The 21,373-nt window shown below is 43.1% G+C and overlaps 1 protein-coding gene across 5 annotated transcripts in view; it reads right to left on the reverse strand.

Moving 5' to 3' along the window:
• c21h8orf34 (chromosome 21 C8orf34 homolog) overlaps positions 1-21,373 on the reverse strand; it is a 112,817-nt gene that overhangs the window by 9,277 nt on the left and 82,167 nt on the right. For all 5 annotated transcript variants that reach the window (XM_047350496.1, XM_047350498.1, XM_047350497.1 and 2 more), the window contains exon 12: positions 10,129-10,619. In XM_047350496.1, the coding sequence (XP_047206452.1) occupies positions 10,129-10,619 (491 nt within the window). The remainder of the gene's footprint in view (positions 1-10,128; positions 10,620-21,373) is intronic.

Below are 21,373 nucleotides of genomic sequence, written 5' to 3' on the forward strand. Positions count from 1 at the left end.
TTTTCATAAATTTTCAGATTTCTCGGAAGGATTACCAGCGAAAGCCAAATATTATTAGTGTTTGAAAATTTGGACTAAAGCTGTTGCTACACCAATGACCAGAGAATTTTAGATTTCTTAAAAGGATTGTATTACAACTATATCATACCATTGACAGCCAAATATTATTAGTATTTAAAAAGTTTGGACTAAAACTGTTTTATACCAGTGACCCAGCTTATTTGAATGATGGGACCACAACTGCCTCATACCAGCGACCTCAAGGATTAATATTATCATTTTTCTTCTAGCACAGGATGAATTCCTTACCACAGAGGACTTAATGAGCTAATTACCTCTATTAGAAAGATTGGATTAGAACCAGCTCTTACCAGTAAACTCCCAAGGATTATTAGTGTCATTTGATTTGTTTTTCTGTGTTTGATTTTCTGTATCATTGTAATGTTTTTCCTCATGTACAGCTCTTTGAGTGCCTTGTTGCTGAAAAGCGCTATATAAATAAACTTGACTTGACTTATGCTCTTTCCTTCTGCTTTTGCCATTGCTATCATATTTAAATGTTTTTTGTAATCAAACAAAGATAACGTGAGTCAATACAAAAGGTTAGTGTTAATAATTAATCGATAAGAAAGAGACTGGGCCAAAATGGCATCTATGGGGGAGTTCCAAGGTGAAAAATACAATTTAGCCTACAGAACACAAAGGCCTGTATAAAAAAAAGAACGTCCAGATGAAGATTTCTAGAAAAAATATTCTATGAATTGATGAGACAAAAGTAAAACGTCTCCCAAAGGTCCTCTATTTAATTAACATCTGGTGACTGTGCAGGTCAGTAGTGTGACAAGAATTCAATGTGTTGTTCAAGAAGTCTGAGATGAAGCTTTGTGACATGATGCGTTATCCTGCTGGAAGTAGCCATCAGAACATACAGGTCCTTCTCAAAATATTAGCATATTGTGATAAAGTTCATTATTTTCCATAATGTCATGATGAAAATTTAACATTCATATATTTTAGATTCATTGCACACTAACTGAAATATTTCAGGTCTTTTATTGTCTTAATACGGATGATTTTGGCATACAGCTCATGAAAACCCAAAATTCCTATCTCACAAAATTAGCATATTTCATCCAACCAATAAAAGAAAAGTGTTTTTAATACAAAAAAACGTCAACCTTCAAATAATCATGTACAGTTATGCATTCAATACTTGGTCGGGAATCCTTTGGCAGAAATGACTGCTTCAATGCGGCGTGGCATGGAGGCAATCAGCCTGTGGCACTGCTGAGGTCTTATGGAGGCCCAGGATGCTTTGATAGCGGCCTTTAGCTCATTCAGAGTGTTGGGTCTTGAGTCTCTCAACGTTCTCTTCACAATATCCCACAGATTCTCTATGGGGTTCAGGTCAGGAGAGTTGGCAGGCCAATTGAGCACAGTGATACCATGGTCAGTAAACCAGTATTTACCAGTGGTTTTGGCACTGTGAGCAGGTGCCAGGTCACGCTGAAAAATGAAATCTTCATCTCCATAAAGCTTTTCAGCAGATGGAAGCATGAAGTGCTCCAAAATCTCCCGATAGCTAGCTGCATTGACCCTGCCCTTGATAAAACACAGTGGACCAACACCAGCAGCTGACACAGCACCCCAGACCATCACTGACTGTGGGTACTTGACACTGGACTTCTGGCATTTTGGCATTTCCTTCTCCCCAGTCTTCCTCCAGACTCTGGCACCTTGATTTCCGAATGACATGCAGAATTTGCTTTCATCCGAAAAAAGTACTTTAGACCACTGAGCAACAGTCCAGTGCTGCTTCTCTGTAGCCCAGGTCAGGCGCTTCTGCCGCTGTTTCTGGTTCAAAAGTGGCTTGACCTGAGGAATGCGGCACCTGTAGCCCATTTCCGGCACACGCCTGTGCACGGTGGCTCTGGATGTTTCTACTCCAGACTCAGTCCACTGCTTCCGCAGGTCCCCCGAGGTCTGGAATCGGCCCTTCTCCACAATCTTCCTCAGGGTCCGGTCACCTCTTCTCGTTGTGCAGCGTTTTCTGCCACACTTTTTCCTTCCCACCGACTTCCCACTGAGGTGCCTTGATACAGCACTCTGGGAACAGCCTAATACGTTCAGAAATTTCTTTCTGTGTCTTACCCTCTTGATTGAGGATGTCAATAGTGGCCTTCTGGACAGCAGTCAGGTCGGCAGTCTTACCCATGATTGGGGTTTTGAGTGATGAACCAGGCTGGGAGTAACTCGTTGATTCAGATGATTAGGTTCATAGCTCGTTTAGAGACCCTTTTAAGGTATGCTAATTTTGTGAGATAGGAATTTTGGGTTTTCATGAGCTGTATGCCAACATCATCTGTATTAAGACAATAAAAGACCTGAAATATTTCAGTTAGTGTGCAATGAATCTAAAATATATGAATGTTAAATTTTCATCATGACATTATGGAAAATAATGAACTTTATCACAATATGCTAATACTTTGAGAAGGACCTGTAGATGCATTGTGATCATAAAAGGATGGACATGGTCAGCAGCAATACTCAGGTTGACATTGTTCTTTAGATAATGCTCAATTGGTCCTAAAGGGACCAAAGTTCCAAGAAAATATCCCCCATGCCATTACACCACCAGCACCAGCAGCCTAAACCACTGGTACAAGTCAGGATGGAATAAACCTTTCATTGTTTTAAATTCTTCTTATAATTGCTGACCAACTTTATATATGTTTCCACAAGTATTTTGACTATTTATCTTTGGTGATGAGCTCAAAGTCTTTGATGTTGGAGGACCTCTTTGCCAACACCCTCATCTTAAGCATCCTCAACAGATTCTCTATCAGATATAAATCAGGACTCTTATTGGGCCACTCTAAAGTGTTAATATTGCTTCCATTTAGAAGAAACATGTTGGTAAAATTAAAACATTACTTTAAACCTAAATCTGCCAGGGTTAGAATTACTTCAAGCTGAACTGTATCTCTGTAGTTGGGTTGTCACAGGCCTAGGCTGCTGGACGACACATGGACCACATTTTCTCACACTGTTCCCTCCTTCTATTCTCAATTCATGTATTATCTTTATTTTAGTGTTGCCATTAACTCTGAGTTCTCCCTCTGTTTTAGCATTTAACTGAAGGTAGGCCTGGCCCGGTGCTTCTGTGATTGGCTGTGCCTTTACTGGAAGGGACCATCGACTGAGGTAAACGTTGCCATTAACTTTATTCTCTTTTTTTCTTTCCATAGAAAATACACTTGGCCCAAAGATGTTGTGCTTAGCTGGGCCTTTTACTGGCAGAACTATTGTTCCCTTTACCTCTACTCTGGTTTTTCTTTTCCATAGAAAGTATGCCTTGGCACATGCCTCAGTATTTTTTCTCTGTCTTCTCTCCTTTTTCTTAACTATAGGGGCCTTAACAATGGAGCAATAGAAAATAAAAATGTCCTCTTATTTTTTTAACCTCCAAAAAGCTGATCACTCCCTGCAGACAAATGTTTTAGGTTTTTATTAATTCTCATAACAGGTGTTTTAAGAAGCAATCTAGAAAACACATTTTACAAATACTGCTGAATTGTCATCCCACCCTCCTTTACTTTTGAGCTGGTTTCATCTTGTTTCATTTCTATGCCATTCCTTCAGTCAGCCATTGAGAGGAAAAGTAAAGGAACTACATCTAAATCACACTGTAAATCAAAATAAAATACAATAGAAAAACTATGGATGGCATTGTCTGTGATGGACTGGCGACCTGTCCAGGGTGTACCCCGCCTCCCGCCCATAGACTGCTGGAGATAGGCACCAGCTTCCCCGCAACCCACTATGGAAGAAGCAGTAGAAAATGACTGACTGACTGACTGGATGGCACTTTACCATTTAAGTGGAGGCAGAAGACTCCCCAGACCCCTAGTCTCCAGAACCTACATGGCAGCATAATGTAAATAAGCTCCCCAGTATTTGTAGAAACAGCATCCCAGTGACTGTTTTCACACTAAACCAAGCTGGCTAAACTAAACCTAGCTTAATTCTAGTTCAATTCTTTAACAAAAATTGGAAAATTTATTTTCTTTAAAGAAAAAAAACTTGTTAACTTAAAAGAAGAAAATCGGACTTCTTTTCTTTCTTAGTATTATATGGGGTTTCAGAATCCTGTCAGCTTCAAACCAGGCCTTGCTTTAAGGATTTAGTCCCACACAGCAACAGGTGGCCCCAATAAAAACACACTGGGTGCCCTGGAATAATGTTTTGGATAATGTCACAAAGTGTCAACTGGCGTAACTGTCAAACCGTATACAAAGGGACTGTAAAACCCCTACCCGTCATTAAGAAAGCCTTCAAAAAAAGGGCTTGTATTTAACAGGGCTGCTGTTAAGTAGATCATGAAAGGAAAATAAGAAAGAAATCCCTCTGAAAGCACCTCTTTAATGCCAGGCTCATTTTTCCACAATGAAATGACATCCTACTGTACAGACCTCCGAGGCTCTGTAAGAAACCCCACACGAAGAGTGTGCATGTTTTTGGCTCTTGCACGCACTCAGTTTTAGTCCAAATGTGTAAAGGCTCCCAGCTTTTCTCACTCTCAGTATTATAAAGCTTTAAAGAAGAAATCATATTTAAGCCCATGACAATAGTTGCATCCTGTGTTTTAAACAGTGTGTGTATACTTAATCTACTTTACACTGATGCATAAAAACTAGTTTCCATTTAAACACCAACTTTATTTGCTTTATTGAGAAGATGTGCTCTCCTTCAGGATCTGTGCCACACATGGATCTGCTCACAACAGACATACACAAAGATTGCTAAAGAGGCAGAAGTAAACAGCTAGACCGCCTCTGTCTAAAGGTTAAGAAAATATACAAAAACTAAGTGCAAAAATAACAATTTGTGGTCTTTGTGTTGGCCATTTTGTTTGCCTAGCCTGTACTTTCTGGAGTCTTGTGATGATTATTTCCAGAAAGTCACTGTGCAAACCTAGGGATTATCCTGTCTGTCAAACAAGAATTTTCATTTATAATGTTTTGTGCAAGTGTTTATACCTCTTAATCTTTTTCACATTTTGTCACGTTACAACCAAAAACTTTTACATATTTTATTGGGATTAATGTTTTTATTTTACAAATAAAAATCCTAAATATTTTGTTTGCATTTGTATTTAGTCCCCTTTACTCTCATTCGCCTATGTAACACCCACTGTAACCAATTGCAAACCAAATCCAGCTGTTTTTTGAAGGTTTGTTAGAAAAAAGATGAGGGGTAAATGTTTGGAGACGTTCAAACTAGAATTAGGTTATAAAGCAATATCACAAGCTTTAAACATCCCGCAGAGCTCCATTCATCCATTGCTGAAAAATGGAAAGAGCATGGGACCACTGCAAACCTAGAAAGGCTGTCCAACCTAAACTGAAAGGCTGGGCAAGGAGAGCATTATTATTACAATTTTTTTTTTTTTACCATGTCCTGTCCGGCAGAGTAGCACTCAGAATTGTTGTCTGAGGCCAAGAAAAAGCCCAACAGATTTACTTTCACAAGTGGAGCATTACAGCTAACGCTTTAAAGCTCTGCTTGATATTCATAAAAAGAAACTTTATTAGAAACTGCTTTAGGATTATTTCAATTGTTACGGACATGGAAACGTTCGTATTACCAGCTTTTTTACCGCAAGGGGCATGGTACTTATGAATGCAAGATGTATTTAGTGGTAAATGCGGCTCAATATAGAACATTTGTGTATCTGTTAACATCTGAATCTAAACACCTGTGGGTCTGAGTGTGAGCGCGCATGTGCATACAAGGTTTCTCCATAAAAATATGCAATAGTGAGTGTGAGGAGCCACAGACCCGTCCCCCTGGATCTGGGACAGATACAGAGGAGATCCGAGCCACAGACATGCAAAGGCCCCCCAGAGCACAGAAACCCCAGGAGAACCACCGCCGGGACTACCGTAATACCCCCAGAGAGGAGCAGGGGAGAATCCCAGGGAAACCACGCAGCAGCCACAGTGTAGAAGCCCCAGGGAGCTGCAGCGACGAGCCCACAGGCCCCACCCGCAGCCGTCTACGCCCGAGCGGATCCAGCCATGGACCCAGAGACCCGAGATCCCGAGACATATCACTCCCCAAGCAGAGGCCCGACCGCAGGGGTCCAGGCCCCGGCAAGCAGCCACCGGGAGTGAGCCAGCACACACCAAAGCACCCAGCCCCGGATACCAAGAACCACAAGTACACCAGCGGGCAGAGATACCAACCACCGGCAGGTAGTGTGGCAGGGAGGGAGTAGGCCCCACATTCGATGGGGGCATAAACTGATCCAGGAGAGGGAGCAGCCCACGACCCAACCTGACACAGAAAACAGGCACACACAATCACACATTTCCACCCTGATGCGTACACATAAAAACACTCACAGCCACACACCCAATGTAATGACAAATAACAATGGACGTCGTACACTCACTCACACTCCCCATACATACTCTATACTCCCAGGTGCAGGTGCCGATACCCTAACCAGCCCCCGGACCCAGGGGGTCATGTACAAAAGAGGGGTCTACATGGTCCAAACAAGCCCGCCAAACAGAGCCACCACAGAATAAAATAGTCCTAACCCCCAACGAATTCCGATCCCAACTCCATGAGCCCCCCACCCCTAAAGAACCCTGACATGAATATCCCCACTGGGTCACCCCCAACCAAGATACAGATATCGAGCACATGCCCCCAAACCCAAACGCCATGAACCCCCCCCCCCCACAGTACCCCAAAAAGCAGATGAAGCAATACCTACACAGCGCAGGCTCCACACACAGCCCCGCTCCAAGCACCCCCAGACCCCAAGCCTACCTCCACCTGCTCAAATGTGGTGTTGATGCATGTTGTTGCAGTGTGCATTTAAAAAGAAAAACAGGTGGGGAAGAGGGTGTGCCACACCCCCACCCCACCCCCACCCCCACCCAGAACCCTAAATGTCTACATGCAATTTGACCGTTAGAGGTGAGCACAGGCACCAGAGGTTAGGGTAATAAAATACCCTCCCTCTTAGTGCCATTAATCGCACTCACACCCAAGTCCCTAAATGTGAATGCCATGAAAATGTTATAAATGAGTGTCTAACTTGTATGGGAAGTGAAGGACTGGGGGGCAAAATGGTCTCCCAGGGAGCCAGCTCCCCAGCTGACCCCAATAGGCACCCCCGTTTGCCGAGTTCCAACAAAGGACAAAGGCATAGGCACAAAGGAGGGCACATGACCAACATGCCCAATCACCCCAGAACCACGGGGCAGAGCCAACAGAGTGCCCAGTCCCTGATGCCCGGCACCAGCCCCAGCCACCACCAGGCAAGGAGAGCATTAATCAGAGAAGCAGCCAGGAGACCAATTGTAACATTGGAAGAACTGCAGAACTTCACGGCTCAGATGGAAGAAACTGTCAACTGGACAACTATTAGTTGTGCAAGACACACAGCTGGGGTTTATGAAAGAGTCGTAATAAGAAGCAAACGTTTAAAGGAAGCTATACACAGTCCGGTTTGCCCTTTGCCACAAGCCATGTAGGGGACACAGCAAACACATAGCAGAAAGTGCTCTGGTCAGATAACTCTAACCTGACAATGAGTTAAAGGGAGAAGACAAAAAATAGCTATTTGCACACTCGCAGCACCAATAATGCGCAACGTGGTTCCTAGAGTCTCAAGAAGTAGAATGGGAGGCAGATCCTTTAATTATCAGGCTCCTCTCCTGTGGAACCAGCTCCCAGTTTTAGTCCATGAGGCAGACACCATGTCTACTTTTAAGGCTAGGCTTAAAAATTTTCTTTTTGATAAAGCCTATAGTTAGAGTGGCTTAGGTTATTCTGAACAATCTCTGTACTTATGCTGCTATAGGCTTAGGCTGCTGAAGGACATAATGACCACTTTCACTCTCTCTGCTAAATTCTCATACTACTCTCCAATTTTGCATTATTTGCTCTTATTTCAGCTTTTATCTTTATGTTCTCTCTCTTTTCGATTCCTAGAAGCTGGCCTAACTCTGTGTCTACCTGTAACACCTTCCTTGAGGGGGGCATCGTCCAAGCTTCTGCTGCCAACAACTCAATGTTCAACTGTCTTTCAGTGTTTAACCCTATTTTTCTACTAGACATAGCTACTGACTGAGCTTTTACTGTGACTAACTAGATGTGCTCTCTTTCATACCCTAAACTCGAAAACTGGCCCAGAGTTTATCTGTTTTTTCTTCCTAGATGAAGCCACTAAAGGAGCTACATCCATTAACATTTTTAAAAAAAAATTATTTTATATTTCCCATAGAAAGTACTCCTGGGTCAGTGATTCTGTGTTCTTTTTCTGTCTCTGCTCTGTTCTCTCAAACCCCCAGTCGGTTGTGGCAGATGGATGCTCACACTGAGCCTGGTTCTGCTGGAGGTTTCTTCCTGTTAAAAGGGAGTTTTTCCTCTCTACTACATGCATGAGGGATTGCTGCAAAGTCAATGCCAGTGACTGTCCACTGTTGCTACATGCTCATCCAGGAGGAGTTAATGCTGCAAGTCTCTGACTCGATGCAATTTGGTGGGTTTCCTTAGACAGAAAAACCTTTTAACCAATTTGAATAAATAGCTGAATATGACTGCACTGTTCAATAGTTAGGATTAATTGGAACATATGTACCTGACTTGAAATCTGTATGATTCGATTGAATTGACTTTGTGAAGTGCCTTGAGATGACATGTGTTGTGAATTGGCGCTATATAAATAAAACTGAACTGAATCGGATTTAATCATTCTTGAGGATCTGAAAAGTAAGCTAATCTGCCAGGTATATGATGGAGCTAGAGTGATGAGGGCTGCCACTGTAGGGAAAACCTGATCATGCAACAAGCCATTTTTCACATTTCCAAGATGAGAATGCCATTTTTGACATGGATGGATTGCCAACTTTTTTTTCAGACCACTAAAGCATACAGCTGTTCTTGATAAAATGGTGGCCCATAGATTTTCAACATCCAGTAACGTCAAATGGAACTTTCACAACTGAGCCATCAATACTGTGTTTGGCCAAATTCAGTGTTTTGAGTGCAACATTCAGGTGACTTTGACCCCAGAACCATCAGAGAGACAGGAGCCTTGGCCATGCTGCTGGAACAAAAACTTGCTCAAGAACTTTTTCACCACATCGTGCCACATGTGGACTTCCTTTACACCAAGCTCTAGAAGAAGAACATCAACTCAGTCCACATCAAAGGGAGTGTCCAGCAGTTCGAACAGGACACACAAAACACACATCAGGTAATAAGTGTTCCTGTAATACGATCATTACTTTTTTCATCATTATCTCTGTCCCCTTTCGGATTATTATGACTTCTCTTTATCCTTCACATAAATTCTCTCCATTCCTTGGGTGAACAAAGCATTGAGGCTTTGCCAGGAAGAAGAGGTGTCGAGTATTCAGTTCAGAGTATCATTAAAGTGTTGACGAAGTGATAAGTTTAGAAGAAGTGGTGTCTGCAACTCCCTTCTGGGACACACCAGGGAGCACTTCTCCTACACAGACCATCTTGTCTGTGCAATGTGTTGCAAGGGGACAGGTTTGAGGAACGTCACAGGACATTTCCTGAGGATGCACAGCACAGCACCTTGAAAGCCCATCCAATGCTGAATGGAAGCAAGCTGAAGACAGAGCTTTGTCTCATCTACAGCAAAGAAGAGTTCAACCCCTGTTGTGATGCTGTGGACCTACTTTTGTTGCTCACGGAAAACAATCTAAGAGATCTTTTCAGAAACTGTCACTGTTCTAAAGATCATCATCGCCACACCCATGACCAGAGCAGAAGCTGAGAGGCACCTTTCAACCTTGAAAAGAGTTTAAACATGACCCAGAAGAAGCTGAATGCACTGGCCAAGTTCTCCTTGGAAAACAGTCATATTTGTGAAGTGACAGATTTCAATCAGAAAGTCACAGAAAATTGTGCCGGCCTGAAAAGAAGACCACAATTTATGTGGAAGTAGAGTTTTAATGTTGTTATAATCCTCTAGTGCCCCCCCCCATCAGTATACCTCAGTGGAAGGTTAATTTAATTTTTGGACATTGTTTCTTGGACAAGTAAAAATATCAGTCTGTTTTTGTGTCTTACCTCAGACAGATATGCCCTTAGGCTGGCACCAAGGCTGTCTGTGGTACTTAGTCCTGGAGGGGTGAGCAGTGGTCGAGGAAGAGGCGGCTGACTTGTGGGTGTCACAGGTCTGCTCCTTGACCTCCGGAATGTTACTTCTTTATGAGCTCCAGGGTGAAAGGAGGACCGCGTCAGTAAGCTGTTTGGGGTCAGGGGTCTGCTGGGTGTTCTAGGAGTTTGAGTCCTGCTACCAGGGTTGCTGGGGGTCCGGCCCATGGACATGGACAAGGAGGTGGGCTTGGGGCTCAACAAGGGGAGGCCAATGCCGCAGGGCTTGCCTGAGAGGCCACCAGCTGGAGACTGAGGCCTGGAGATGAGGCTGGTGAGGGGAAGAGTGTCCGGTAGTGTTCGGTGGCTTAGAGGGGTATGGAGTAGACTCCCATGTGGATTGTTGGTGTTCCGAGTAGTCATCTTTCCTACTTCTGCCAGTTTGGCCAGGTCTTTCTCAACCTCTGAAAAAGAGAAGGAGTTAACATTCAAAGGTTATTATTTTAATTTAAAGCAGGCATATCATATTTAAAATAATGATAAAAAGAATATCTTTGAAAAATCTAAAAAATAGCTATGAAAAAATAAAACTGTGAATGTGGTTTAAGTCTTTTTTTAATATATAATTACTAAAGCACACTTCAAGGTTTAAATGTCTATTATTTGTGGTTAGCACAGGAACCACAAATCTGACTTTTACCTCATTCACCAGCCTTTCTTCAAAATATGTTTGATGAAGCTTTTGATTAGTCACAACCTCTTTCCACACATTTATGGTGTCTTCAAAATGTCAATGTTTCTATGACTCTTAAGAGTCTGGTCTGAATGTCAATACATCAAAGTGCTCTTACGTGAATGATATCATTTAGCTAATTTCAGAAAAGCTTTTAAAATGATCCATCATTATTTAAAGAATTTTTAACTAATAATTATGGGTTTGAAACCGTAAATTCTGAAAACAGCTGATTGATTCTTGAATGTCTCTGTAGTCCAAAGAATGTGGAAGAGAAACAAAAAATAAAATCCATTTATCTTATTGACTTTCAAATGACTTGGCTACACATTTTCCAAAGCCTGCCTGTGATTGGCTGATAAGGCCCTCATGATAGCTCTTTCTCTTGAAGCATCAAGCTCCCAAAGCAACTAACTTTTGAGACAGAGAAAAAAATTAGGGCCAGCAGGAGATTCAGGCTGAGTGAGAACCAGGCCTGATCACTCTTAATTTATTTGTTGTTTTTCTGATCTGTGTAGATTAACTTACAATAAATGTTTTCTTTTGTGTTGTACACTTTGCTGTTTAGGTTTAGATTTTTTTTTTTTTTTTACTTTGCATAACTTTATTCTTCGATTTGTGTGAAAATTTTAGTGATGACAAATAAATCTTATTTAAGTAATGTACAAAACCTCCTTCCATCTTTAAATGTGTGATGGAATTTGTTTAATAAAAAGTAAAAGATTTCATCCTTCAGAAAGATTTCTGATAAATTATGAATGATTTATTTACATCATTTAGTTTAATCTAGCATATCAATGCTATATAATGCAACATCTTGGCTTCTTTTACCCACCTGTTAATGACAAGTTGGATTAATACGTATATTTTAATCCAAAGGAGAAGTTTGATTAGGAATTTTTCTTACTTCTCTTTTTTCTGTATTCAAACCCTTCTTCCACAAATTGAAATGGCATTTGGACTCAGTTTGCAGATCTTCGTGATAGAGCCTGTAATACTCCGTACAAATCCCAGATCACTAAGAAATTATCTTCCAAGATTCCATCGTAACGAAAGCCTGCTTTTGATCAGAACTCAGAAGGAAAAAAAAAACATGCAGGTCTGCGTCCCACTGGATGATTCACAAATTTTACTGAGCATTAAAGAGGGCGAAACTTGCTCACTCTCATCCTTCTTCTGGGTAATAGATGACAATATTTATAGATCTTGTAAACTGTGGTGAATTCAGCTTCCCCTTTTTAAAAAAGTACCAAGTTGAGATACAGTGAGCACATCTTAGTATCTTTTCTACCATTTCATGACAAAAACTAATTTGTTTGCTTCTCTGCTGGTTTTCAGAACAATTTCTGTCTGTGAAAGGGTAGATACGGCCAACTTGTGGGATCAACATCTGCCCCACCGCCCATTTGTTATGTTTTTGATACAAATGTTGGCAATGTTGTCTTCAACAAAGCTGTCTGGGAGTTTTTATGTTCTAGGAATAATTTTACGAATGAGTCATCAAGAGTGAGTCCTTCTGAGGAGCTGTGTATGTGTGGCGTCAAGTGAATAACAAAAGGAAGCATGACAAATATTCCATAAACCTTAACCTCCTTGTTTTTGAGCAAATACTGCTTTTGCTCCCATGCAAACAACATTTTTCCATGAGCTAATATGAACCACATGTTGCCTCTCGCTGACAAACGTTCATTTAGTATGCAAAGCAGAAGATGTCTGCCATGCTACCCATCATTAAGCGTACTGAAATAAGCTTGTTTACGTATGTTTTCCAGACTGTTTAGGGTTCATATATATGTTTATTTGACAATCGTTTTAAGTTTTTGAACGTCCGAAGGCCTTTCCATGGAAGGTAGGCCTGGCTTTATGCTTCTTGTGTTTGGCTGTCTCATTTCTGGAAATGAGACAATTTAAAGATACACTGAACCTAGTGATTCCGTGTTTAGCTGATTTTGTTTTCCTTTACAGAGTCACGGACAAAGCTATTACTGCAATTAACATTTTGTACTCTGTTTCTCTGTCCTTAGATAGTTTCCGGTGCCCAGTGACTCTGTATTTAGCTATGTCTGATTCTGGATTGAGCTATTGCTGAGATTCATTGCACTTTGCTTGTTTTTATTTCCATAGAAAGTATTCCTGAATAAGTGGTTTTGTATTTAGGATGTGCTTGTGGCCTAGCCAAAGTAATTACCAATGGTAATGCTGCCATTAACTACGTGTACTTTCTTTGTTATTTCTTTCCATAGAAAGTTCTGTTTTTTTGTATTGTATGTTTCCTGTCCTCTCAGCCCCTAGTTGTTTGGTTCTGCTTGAGCCTTTCTTTGTTCAAATGAAAGGGTTCTGTTCCATTGTCATCAGTGGATTCTCTGTGAAAGGGATTTATGATCAACTGAAATCAATTCTACAGTATAATAATTTGGACATAATGTATGTATTTTGATCTTGGCTACATGTTTGGACTGGACTGATTTGAGCTGTATTTGAACAGAATTATAGGTAAATATAAATTTGCCCTGTTTGTGTTGTAAAGTGCCTTGAGTGATTTTTGTTGTATACTTGTGCTGTGGAAATGTACCCAAGTGGTTATTAAGGAAAGTCAACTTTTACTGTGCTGTTTAGTTTATGTGCTCAATAATTTGTATGTATACTGCTTGTCATCAAGCCTGTTTCTGTGTATCTTCAATGCTACAACAAATAAGGTAATGAATAACCATTTTTTTGTTTTTGACCAAAATATTTTTAAGATAGTTTAATGTGTAGTAGCTCAGACCATATCATGACATCAGCTTTTGGTTGCATTTAAATTAAACTTTAAAGCAACACTCTAATTAACCGACACGCCTGCACAGCTCCCGACCGTAAGACCGAACCTAACTCCAGGGAAACACCCTTGTGTCGCACTGAAATAAATTTTACACAGTTCAAACTAAAAAAAACATTATCTGTATGACTCTCTAGTGTGAGTTCCTAACCGCCTACACTGTGTTAATAGATTCTTGTGTGATTATTATATTCAGCTGTAAACAGGATATGTTCATTAGCTGTCTGTTCCCGTAAAGCTGATGTGTTGGACTGAAGATATTTACAATTGTAATGATAACACCACATGTTTTTTTTCGTAAATCTTCCTCCCTTCCATAAACGGTTACAACAGTCATGATCTTACTGTAAACTAGTTCTTCAGTCTTCCTAACATTAAAGAGCAGTCTAATAAAAGCAGTGTCTTTTTAAGATTCTTTGCTGTTGATATAGTAAACATGGTTTTACTTTTACAGCAACCGATGACAGCATCTTGTGACCACAGATGTGAAAAATGCACACATCAAAAATACAGCTGGTATTAAGTTTGCATCATTGTGATCTGAATTTCAGAATAAAGATACAGAAAAAGAAAGCAAAGTGGAAAATAAGACAGAGGAGACAAGAAGAAATACACACAAACCAAATCTATTAAAGCCTTTGATCAAGAAGCAGATGCACGTGCTGAGAGAGTACACGGCCACAGCACGCTATAAAACCATCAGAACTCATGCAAGCCTTATTGGGTCCCTCCTCTGAAAACAAACAAGAGCACTAATGACATACTTGCCTGCAGGCCTATAACTATGCCGAATGAAGCCTGCTGAATAAATTAAAACACCACCTACTGAATCCAGAATAAACAGACAATGTACACTTTCCTAACGATGTAATGTTTGTAGTAAAAAGCCAATTCAACTTCGGTACTTTTAGAGTACTTCCAGATGCATCTAAAAACCATGAGATGATATTAGATTCTTTGAGAAATGTGATCTCATGATTGGCAAATTTCCCCAAAAAACAATCGTTTAATTGTGCACTTAATATAGTTTTCATGAAAAAAATACCTTTTCTGATTCTGTGAAGACTATAGAGCCATCCTCTACTGATAAGTGTGAAGAGATGTCAGACTTTTAACAGATGTACAGTACTTTGCAAATTAAAACCACTTAAAAAAGTAAAAACAAGATTTTTCCGTAGTACTGTAGAGCAACCTAACAAATAATTTTTTGTTAAAAAAAAACATTACTGTATTTCTCATTCACTTTCCCATTAATGTTTACTTAAAGTTTACACACAATGTTCTGGCTAATTCTGAGTAAACAAAATACAAAATAATATTTTCATTTGATGATTTCATTTAAAGAGAGAAAAACTATCCAAATTAATCTGGCTCTATGTGAAAAAGTAACACCTAAACATAATAACTGTAGATTCTTGTAGAGGACCTTTGGCTCACTCTTGTGTGCAGAACTGTTTTAATGTCACATTGGCGGATTTTTGAACAAGAATGACCTGTTTAAGGTCATCCTAAAGAACCTCAGTCTAATTCTTTTTGAGCCAGTCAAGAGTGGACTTACTGGTGCACTTTGGATCGCTTTCCTGATGGAAAACCCAACTGTCCATGGGCCTAAGGTCATTTTGTTTCACTCAGGGAGTGGTTGGTTTGTATAGCTAAAATGAAATCATCATTTGAAAATGATAATTTATGTATTAACTCAGCTTATATCTGATATAACATCTCTTTGATGATCTGTGCAATTTAAGTAAAAAACAAAAATAGAAGAAATCTGTAAGTGAGCAAAAGAAATTTAGTTTGCCCTTACCTTAGTAAACATCTATATTATATATACTTTATTATATATACTTTATTTTCCTGAAAATAATGACCACGTTAATTCAAACAAAGCCACTGGCCCTGATGGTGTACCAGGGAAGGGGCTTTAGGCCTGTGCAAACCAACTTGCTGAGGTCTTCACATGAATTTTTTACAGCTCCCTGTGACAGTCCAAAGTTCCACAGTGTTTGAAATCCTCTATCATTGTACCTGTGCTGAAAAAACCTGCAACTTAAGACAGTCTCAACAGCAACAGGTCTGTTGCTCTGACACCAGGGATAATGAAGTGCTTTGAGAGACTGATTGAATATGCGTATTGTGCCAACAGATCTACTGAGGATGCCATTGCCATGGTAGTACATAATGCACTGAATCATCTAGAATATCGTGATATTGTAAATATTGCTCAGCTTTTAACACCATCCTTAAGGATGTCCACACTTCTAAGCTGCTTCGCCTGGGCCTCTCCTTCGTCTGTTATTGGTTACAGGACTTTCTTACCATCTGCTCCCAGATAGTCAGGCTCGGGCCTCACCTATCCACCTCCATTACACTCAGCACTGGCGCTCCACAGAGCTGTGTACTCAGTCCTTTCTCTTTTTTTTTTTTTTTACTGTGTCCTGTCCGGCAGAGTAGAGCTCAGAATTGTTGTCTGAGTGCCAAGAAAAAGCCCAACAGATTTACTTTCACAAGTGGAGCATTACAGCTAACGCTTTAAAGCTCTGCTTGATATTTATAAAAGAAACTTTATTAGAAACTGCTTTCAGTTGTTACGGACACAGAGACAGAAATGAAAAGTAAAAAAAAAAAAGAAGCACGAAAGGGAGAAAGGGGGGGTGGGGCAAAAAGTAAAAGGGGAGAGAAGGAGAATAGAATGGAGGAAAGAAAGAAGGATGAAGAGAATACAAGATAACACCCTGCTTGCTTCTACACCTACAGAAAAATTCATATCACCAGCTTTTTTACCGAAATATGCACGGTACTTATCAATGCAAGATGTATTTGGTGGTAAAACTGTTAACACCTGAATCTAAACACCTGTTGGTCTGAGTGTGAGCACGCTTGGACCGCCAGGACTACCGCAACCCCCCCCCCCCTCCCAGAGAAGAGCCGAGTCCCAGGGAAACCACCCAGCAGCCACAGTGCAGAAGCCCCAGGGAGCTTCAGTGACGAGCCCACAGGCCCCGCCGGCAGCCGTCTACGCCCGAGCAGATCCAGAGACCCGAGACCCCGGGACATATCCCTCCCCAAGCAGAGGCCTGACAGAGCCCAGGGGTCCAGGCCCTGGCAAGCAGCCACCGGGAGTGAGCCAGCACACGCCAAAGCACCCGGCCCCGGATACCGAGAACCACAAGTACACCGGAGGGCAGAGACACCAATCACCAGCAGGTAGTGTGGCGGGGAGGGAATAGGCCCCACATTGGATGGGGGGCCTAAACTGATCCAGGAGAGGGAGCAGCCCGAGACCCAACCTGACACAAAAAACAGGCACACACAGTCACAATCACACATTCCCACCCTCATGCGTACACATAAAAACACTCAAACCCACGCACCCAGCGTAATGACAGACAACAATGGACGTTGAACACTCACTCACACTCCCCATACATATTCTATACTCCCAGGTCCAGGTGCCGATACCCCATAGGAACATCCAGCCCCCGGGACCCAAGAGGTGGTCCCCTTCCCTCCGGGGGTGGAGACAGGCAGAACGCCACAGCACCTGAACCTGGTCCGGGCTAGCCCGGGCACGTGCCTGAACCTGAGTGACCCCGGTCAGGACCCCGACCCCCTGCCTCGACCCCAGTCCCCAACCACTCCCATCTTCATTCATAGAGGGGGCCATGTACAAAAGAGGGGTCTACATGGTCCAAACAAGCCCGGCAACCAGAGCCACCACAGAATAAAATAGTCCTAACCCCCAACGAATTCCAATCCCAACTCCATGAGCCCCCCACCCCTAAAGAACCCTGACATGAATATCCCCACTGGGTCACCCCCAACCAAGATACAGATATCGAGCACATGCCCCCAAACCCAAACGCCATGAATCCCCCCCCCCCCCCCCCCCCCCCCACAGTACATGGGCACACTCCACCAGGTGAGCTTCCTCCCCGGAAAGCCGACAAAGCAACACCCACATAGCGCAAGATCCACACACAGCCTCGCTCCAAGCAACCCCGCCACTTCCTGCCCCCACCACCGCTGTGTGGTGGGGTGTGAAAAGACCCCAAGCCTACCTCCACCTGTTCAAATCCGGTGTTGATGCATGTTGTTGCAGTGTGCCTTTAAAAAGAAAAACAGGTGGGGGAGAGGGTGTGCCACACCCCCCACCCTCACCCCCACCAGGAACCCTAAATGTCTACATGCAACTTGACTCTTAGAGGTGAGCGCAGGCACCAGAGGTTAGGGTAATAAAATACCCTCCCTCTTAGTGCCATTAATCGCACTCACACCCAAGGCCCTACATGTGAATGCCATGAAAATGTTATAAATGAGTGTCTAAGTTGTACACTAAAATTGGGGCACAGGCTGCCATGGGACCGCAGAGATGGAAAACCCTTGCGGCACTCCAATGACACACCTGCACCCCAAGACCCTACATGAGTAGTAGTGTGATGGAGTGGGCGGAAGGAGGTGTCCGGGATGGGGAGAGAAGGACAGGGGGGCACAATGCTCTCGCAGGGAGCCAGCTCCCTGGCTGACCCCAATAGGCCCCCTCATTCGCCGAGTTCCAACAAATGACGGAGGCATAGGCACATTCATCGGACGAAAGGGTAGGGACAGGGACCAGGCCCCGAGAACCGACCAAAAACCAGGACCAACACCCCCAGACCCCCCGGAACCATCCAAACCCTCAAATCCCTATCCTCAGCCCCGACATCCAGTCCCCCGCCCGAAGGAGCCACCGACCCCCAACAAAAAGGTGCTAGCCAGAAGCGTCCGCCGCATCAATCAAGAGTGCAGCCACACTACAGAACAAAAAGCAGACCAGCCAGCCCAGCACAACCAGAAAACACCACACAAAGGAGGGCACATGACCCACATGCCCAACCACCCCCAAACCACGAGGCAGAGCCAACAGAGCGACAAGTCCCCGATGCCTGGCACCGGAACGCAGCCACAACCAGGCAAACGGGACAACAAAACACATCCCACACCAACACAGAGGCCGCCAACAAGAAATACCTGACCCAAAATGCCAGGCCCACAAATGCAAGCTCCGGGCCAGCAGAAGGACATGCACGCCCCACAGACAAACGAACCAAGACCCCCAAGGGCCAGCCAGGCAGTCAAGCAGACCCCGCGCGCACCACCCCACTCACCACCATGCCAAAGGGAAAGACGCCAGCCTAGCAAGCAGGAGGGCAGTACAGAAAGGCCACAGTATGCACAGCAAAGAGGCCGCGCTCCCCCCCGAGACACAGAACCACCAACATCCATGCCAGCCAAGCAGAAACGACAGAGCCAAGCCAAACTGTGATTCCCCCCAAGCCATCGCCACAGCAACACCACACATCCTTCCATACTTTGGTAGGGGCACGGTGAAGACCACCAACCCCAAGCACACACCAGCTACCAGGAACTACCCAGCAGACAAGCAAACCCCACCTCAGCATAAGGCCGAGAAGGCCTATGTAACCTCCGAGCCCAGCAACACCCGCCCTGCAGTACCTACACACAGAGGCCAGAGCCGGCATGCACAGGACCACCACCCCAACACCACAGCATGCAATGAGCACCTAAAGCAGAAGCCCTGCACAAAGCCCACACCATGCAAATGCGCCCCCACCAGCCCTCCAAAAACACAGATCCCGGCAAAAGTGCACCCCCGTGAGAAGAAGACCCACAGCATCCAGGTCCAAGAACATGCCCGACCCCCATACCCCTTTCAGAAGTAGCCTCGCGAGAAAACCCACACCGAAGCCCACAAAAGGCAAAGAGCCCACAGAACCAAAACCCACCAAAAAGCCGAGACCAGTCCACCCCGAGATCAACCCTGGCCAGCCCGCACGCCCAAACCATGCAGACCCCTTCAACCACCCTTCGCCTGACAGAACCGGGACCGACATCAGGAATTGGAACCCAGACAAGGAACCAGAATCCGAACCGGAACCGCCCAGGTCCAAACGATGCCCATCTCCACCCAAGGCCAACCACCCACCTCCACCCCAGAAGAAAACCTACACCCACCCCAACATTCGAACAACTCCCAGAACACATAAGACATTACACACCCAGGTTGACTCTGCCCCATCCCCTCCCACAGATCCTCCGCCCAGCCAGTGCACTCCTTGAAGGAGAGAGGACCTAAAATGAGATGGTACCTACCCGCCAATTTAGGAGGCCCCTACGCCCACCGATGCACCGAAGGCCCCCGGGCAGCCTGTGATTGACACTTCAAAAATACTAAGGTTGCTTGTTGCCCAATCTTGGCAACACTGCATTGTGCTGCTACCTCAGCAGAGCTAAAAACATTCTAGACTGTACCCACCATGGCCTGTTTCAGCTCCACCCATCAGGCAGAGAGTGCAGGTTATTGAGAGCCCACACCCCCAGATTCAGGAACTGTTTTTTTTCCAATAATTGTATTTTATGACGATTTTATTTAGTTTAGTGATTATTGTATGCACATATTGTGTACGTAGGCATTGTGTTGTTAGAGTTGTTGGCAGAAGTCATTATCTTTCTGTGTCATCTCAAAAACACATGCTACTGTTAACAGAACAGCCCTCAGTTCACTTTGCTCAACCAATGTGCTTGAAATAATTCTGGTATGTGATGATATGTATAGGCTGTATACACAGTGTGATGCTGTCAAACTGAGTGGGAAGACAAAAACAAACAAGTGTGTGACACATGACTCTGAATGGCGCCTTTCCCTCTGGTCTACATTCCAGACTACAATCTGTTTCATAAACCAATACATATGTGATTTTAGTGACAAAAGGTTTCAACTCTTTCAGACATCATACTTGTCAAAGATGAGAACTGGATCATACCATAAATAACTTAGTCCACATTGCAAAATAATTAAATTTTCCTGGAAAACTGTTACTCTCTAGTAAATGTTATAAACAGTTCAGCAGCTTTATTAACCTGGCATCGCTGGAGTTACAAGAAATTGCAAGCATGTGGAAAATGACATTTTTTATCTTGTCTTGTAGCATTTTAGCTTAGCATCTAATGTATGTGTACGTGTGTGGAACAGCAGAGCAAACAGATTTTTTTATGCAACACCAACTTCTTGGTGGGTTCTTTTCAGATCTGGAGTAGCTCATTTCACATTATGTATCATTGTTTTGCAACTCAAATCTGAAACTGGAGTCCCTAAATCTGCTGTGATTCTCTCCATTTTAAGCCACTTTCAAAGCTCTTGGTCACAAGAAACGTCTACATCTAACAAGCTCCACATTACTGATATACAATTAGACAGTTAAGATCTTGGAAAAAATGCCTATTAGATCTCATCATTGCCATGCTCTTTGGAAAGCAAAAAAGATGATTAAAAAATGTATGTAAAGTGAGATCAATGGTGTGGAATTCCTGGTGTCCTGCTGCATCAAGGCCGGACAGATTACTTTACTCATTTTACTTATTCAATTTTCTCACATCAAAGAATCAACTGACCAACTGGGAATTATGATATGAGTGCCCAAAGTAATCAGATAACTAGCAGCCGAATTAATCGCACAATAAGTGATAAGCATAAATTTTACTTTCAGTGTCAACCATGCCACACCAGGTGAGTGAAGCGTCAACATATAAGAAGTGTGAGATGACGTTTTGGTATTATCAGGACATTGCTGTAATATATGAGGCTCATTTGAACTGCTTCTGCAGCTGTG

Source organism: Girardinichthys multiradiatus, chromosome 21 (genome assembly GCF_021462225.1).
Source record: "Girardinichthys multiradiatus isolate DD_20200921_A chromosome 21, DD_fGirMul_XY1, whole genome shotgun sequence".
In the NCBI taxonomy this organism is placed as follows: Eukaryota; Metazoa; Chordata; class Actinopteri; order Cyprinodontiformes; family Goodeidae; genus Girardinichthys; species Girardinichthys multiradiatus.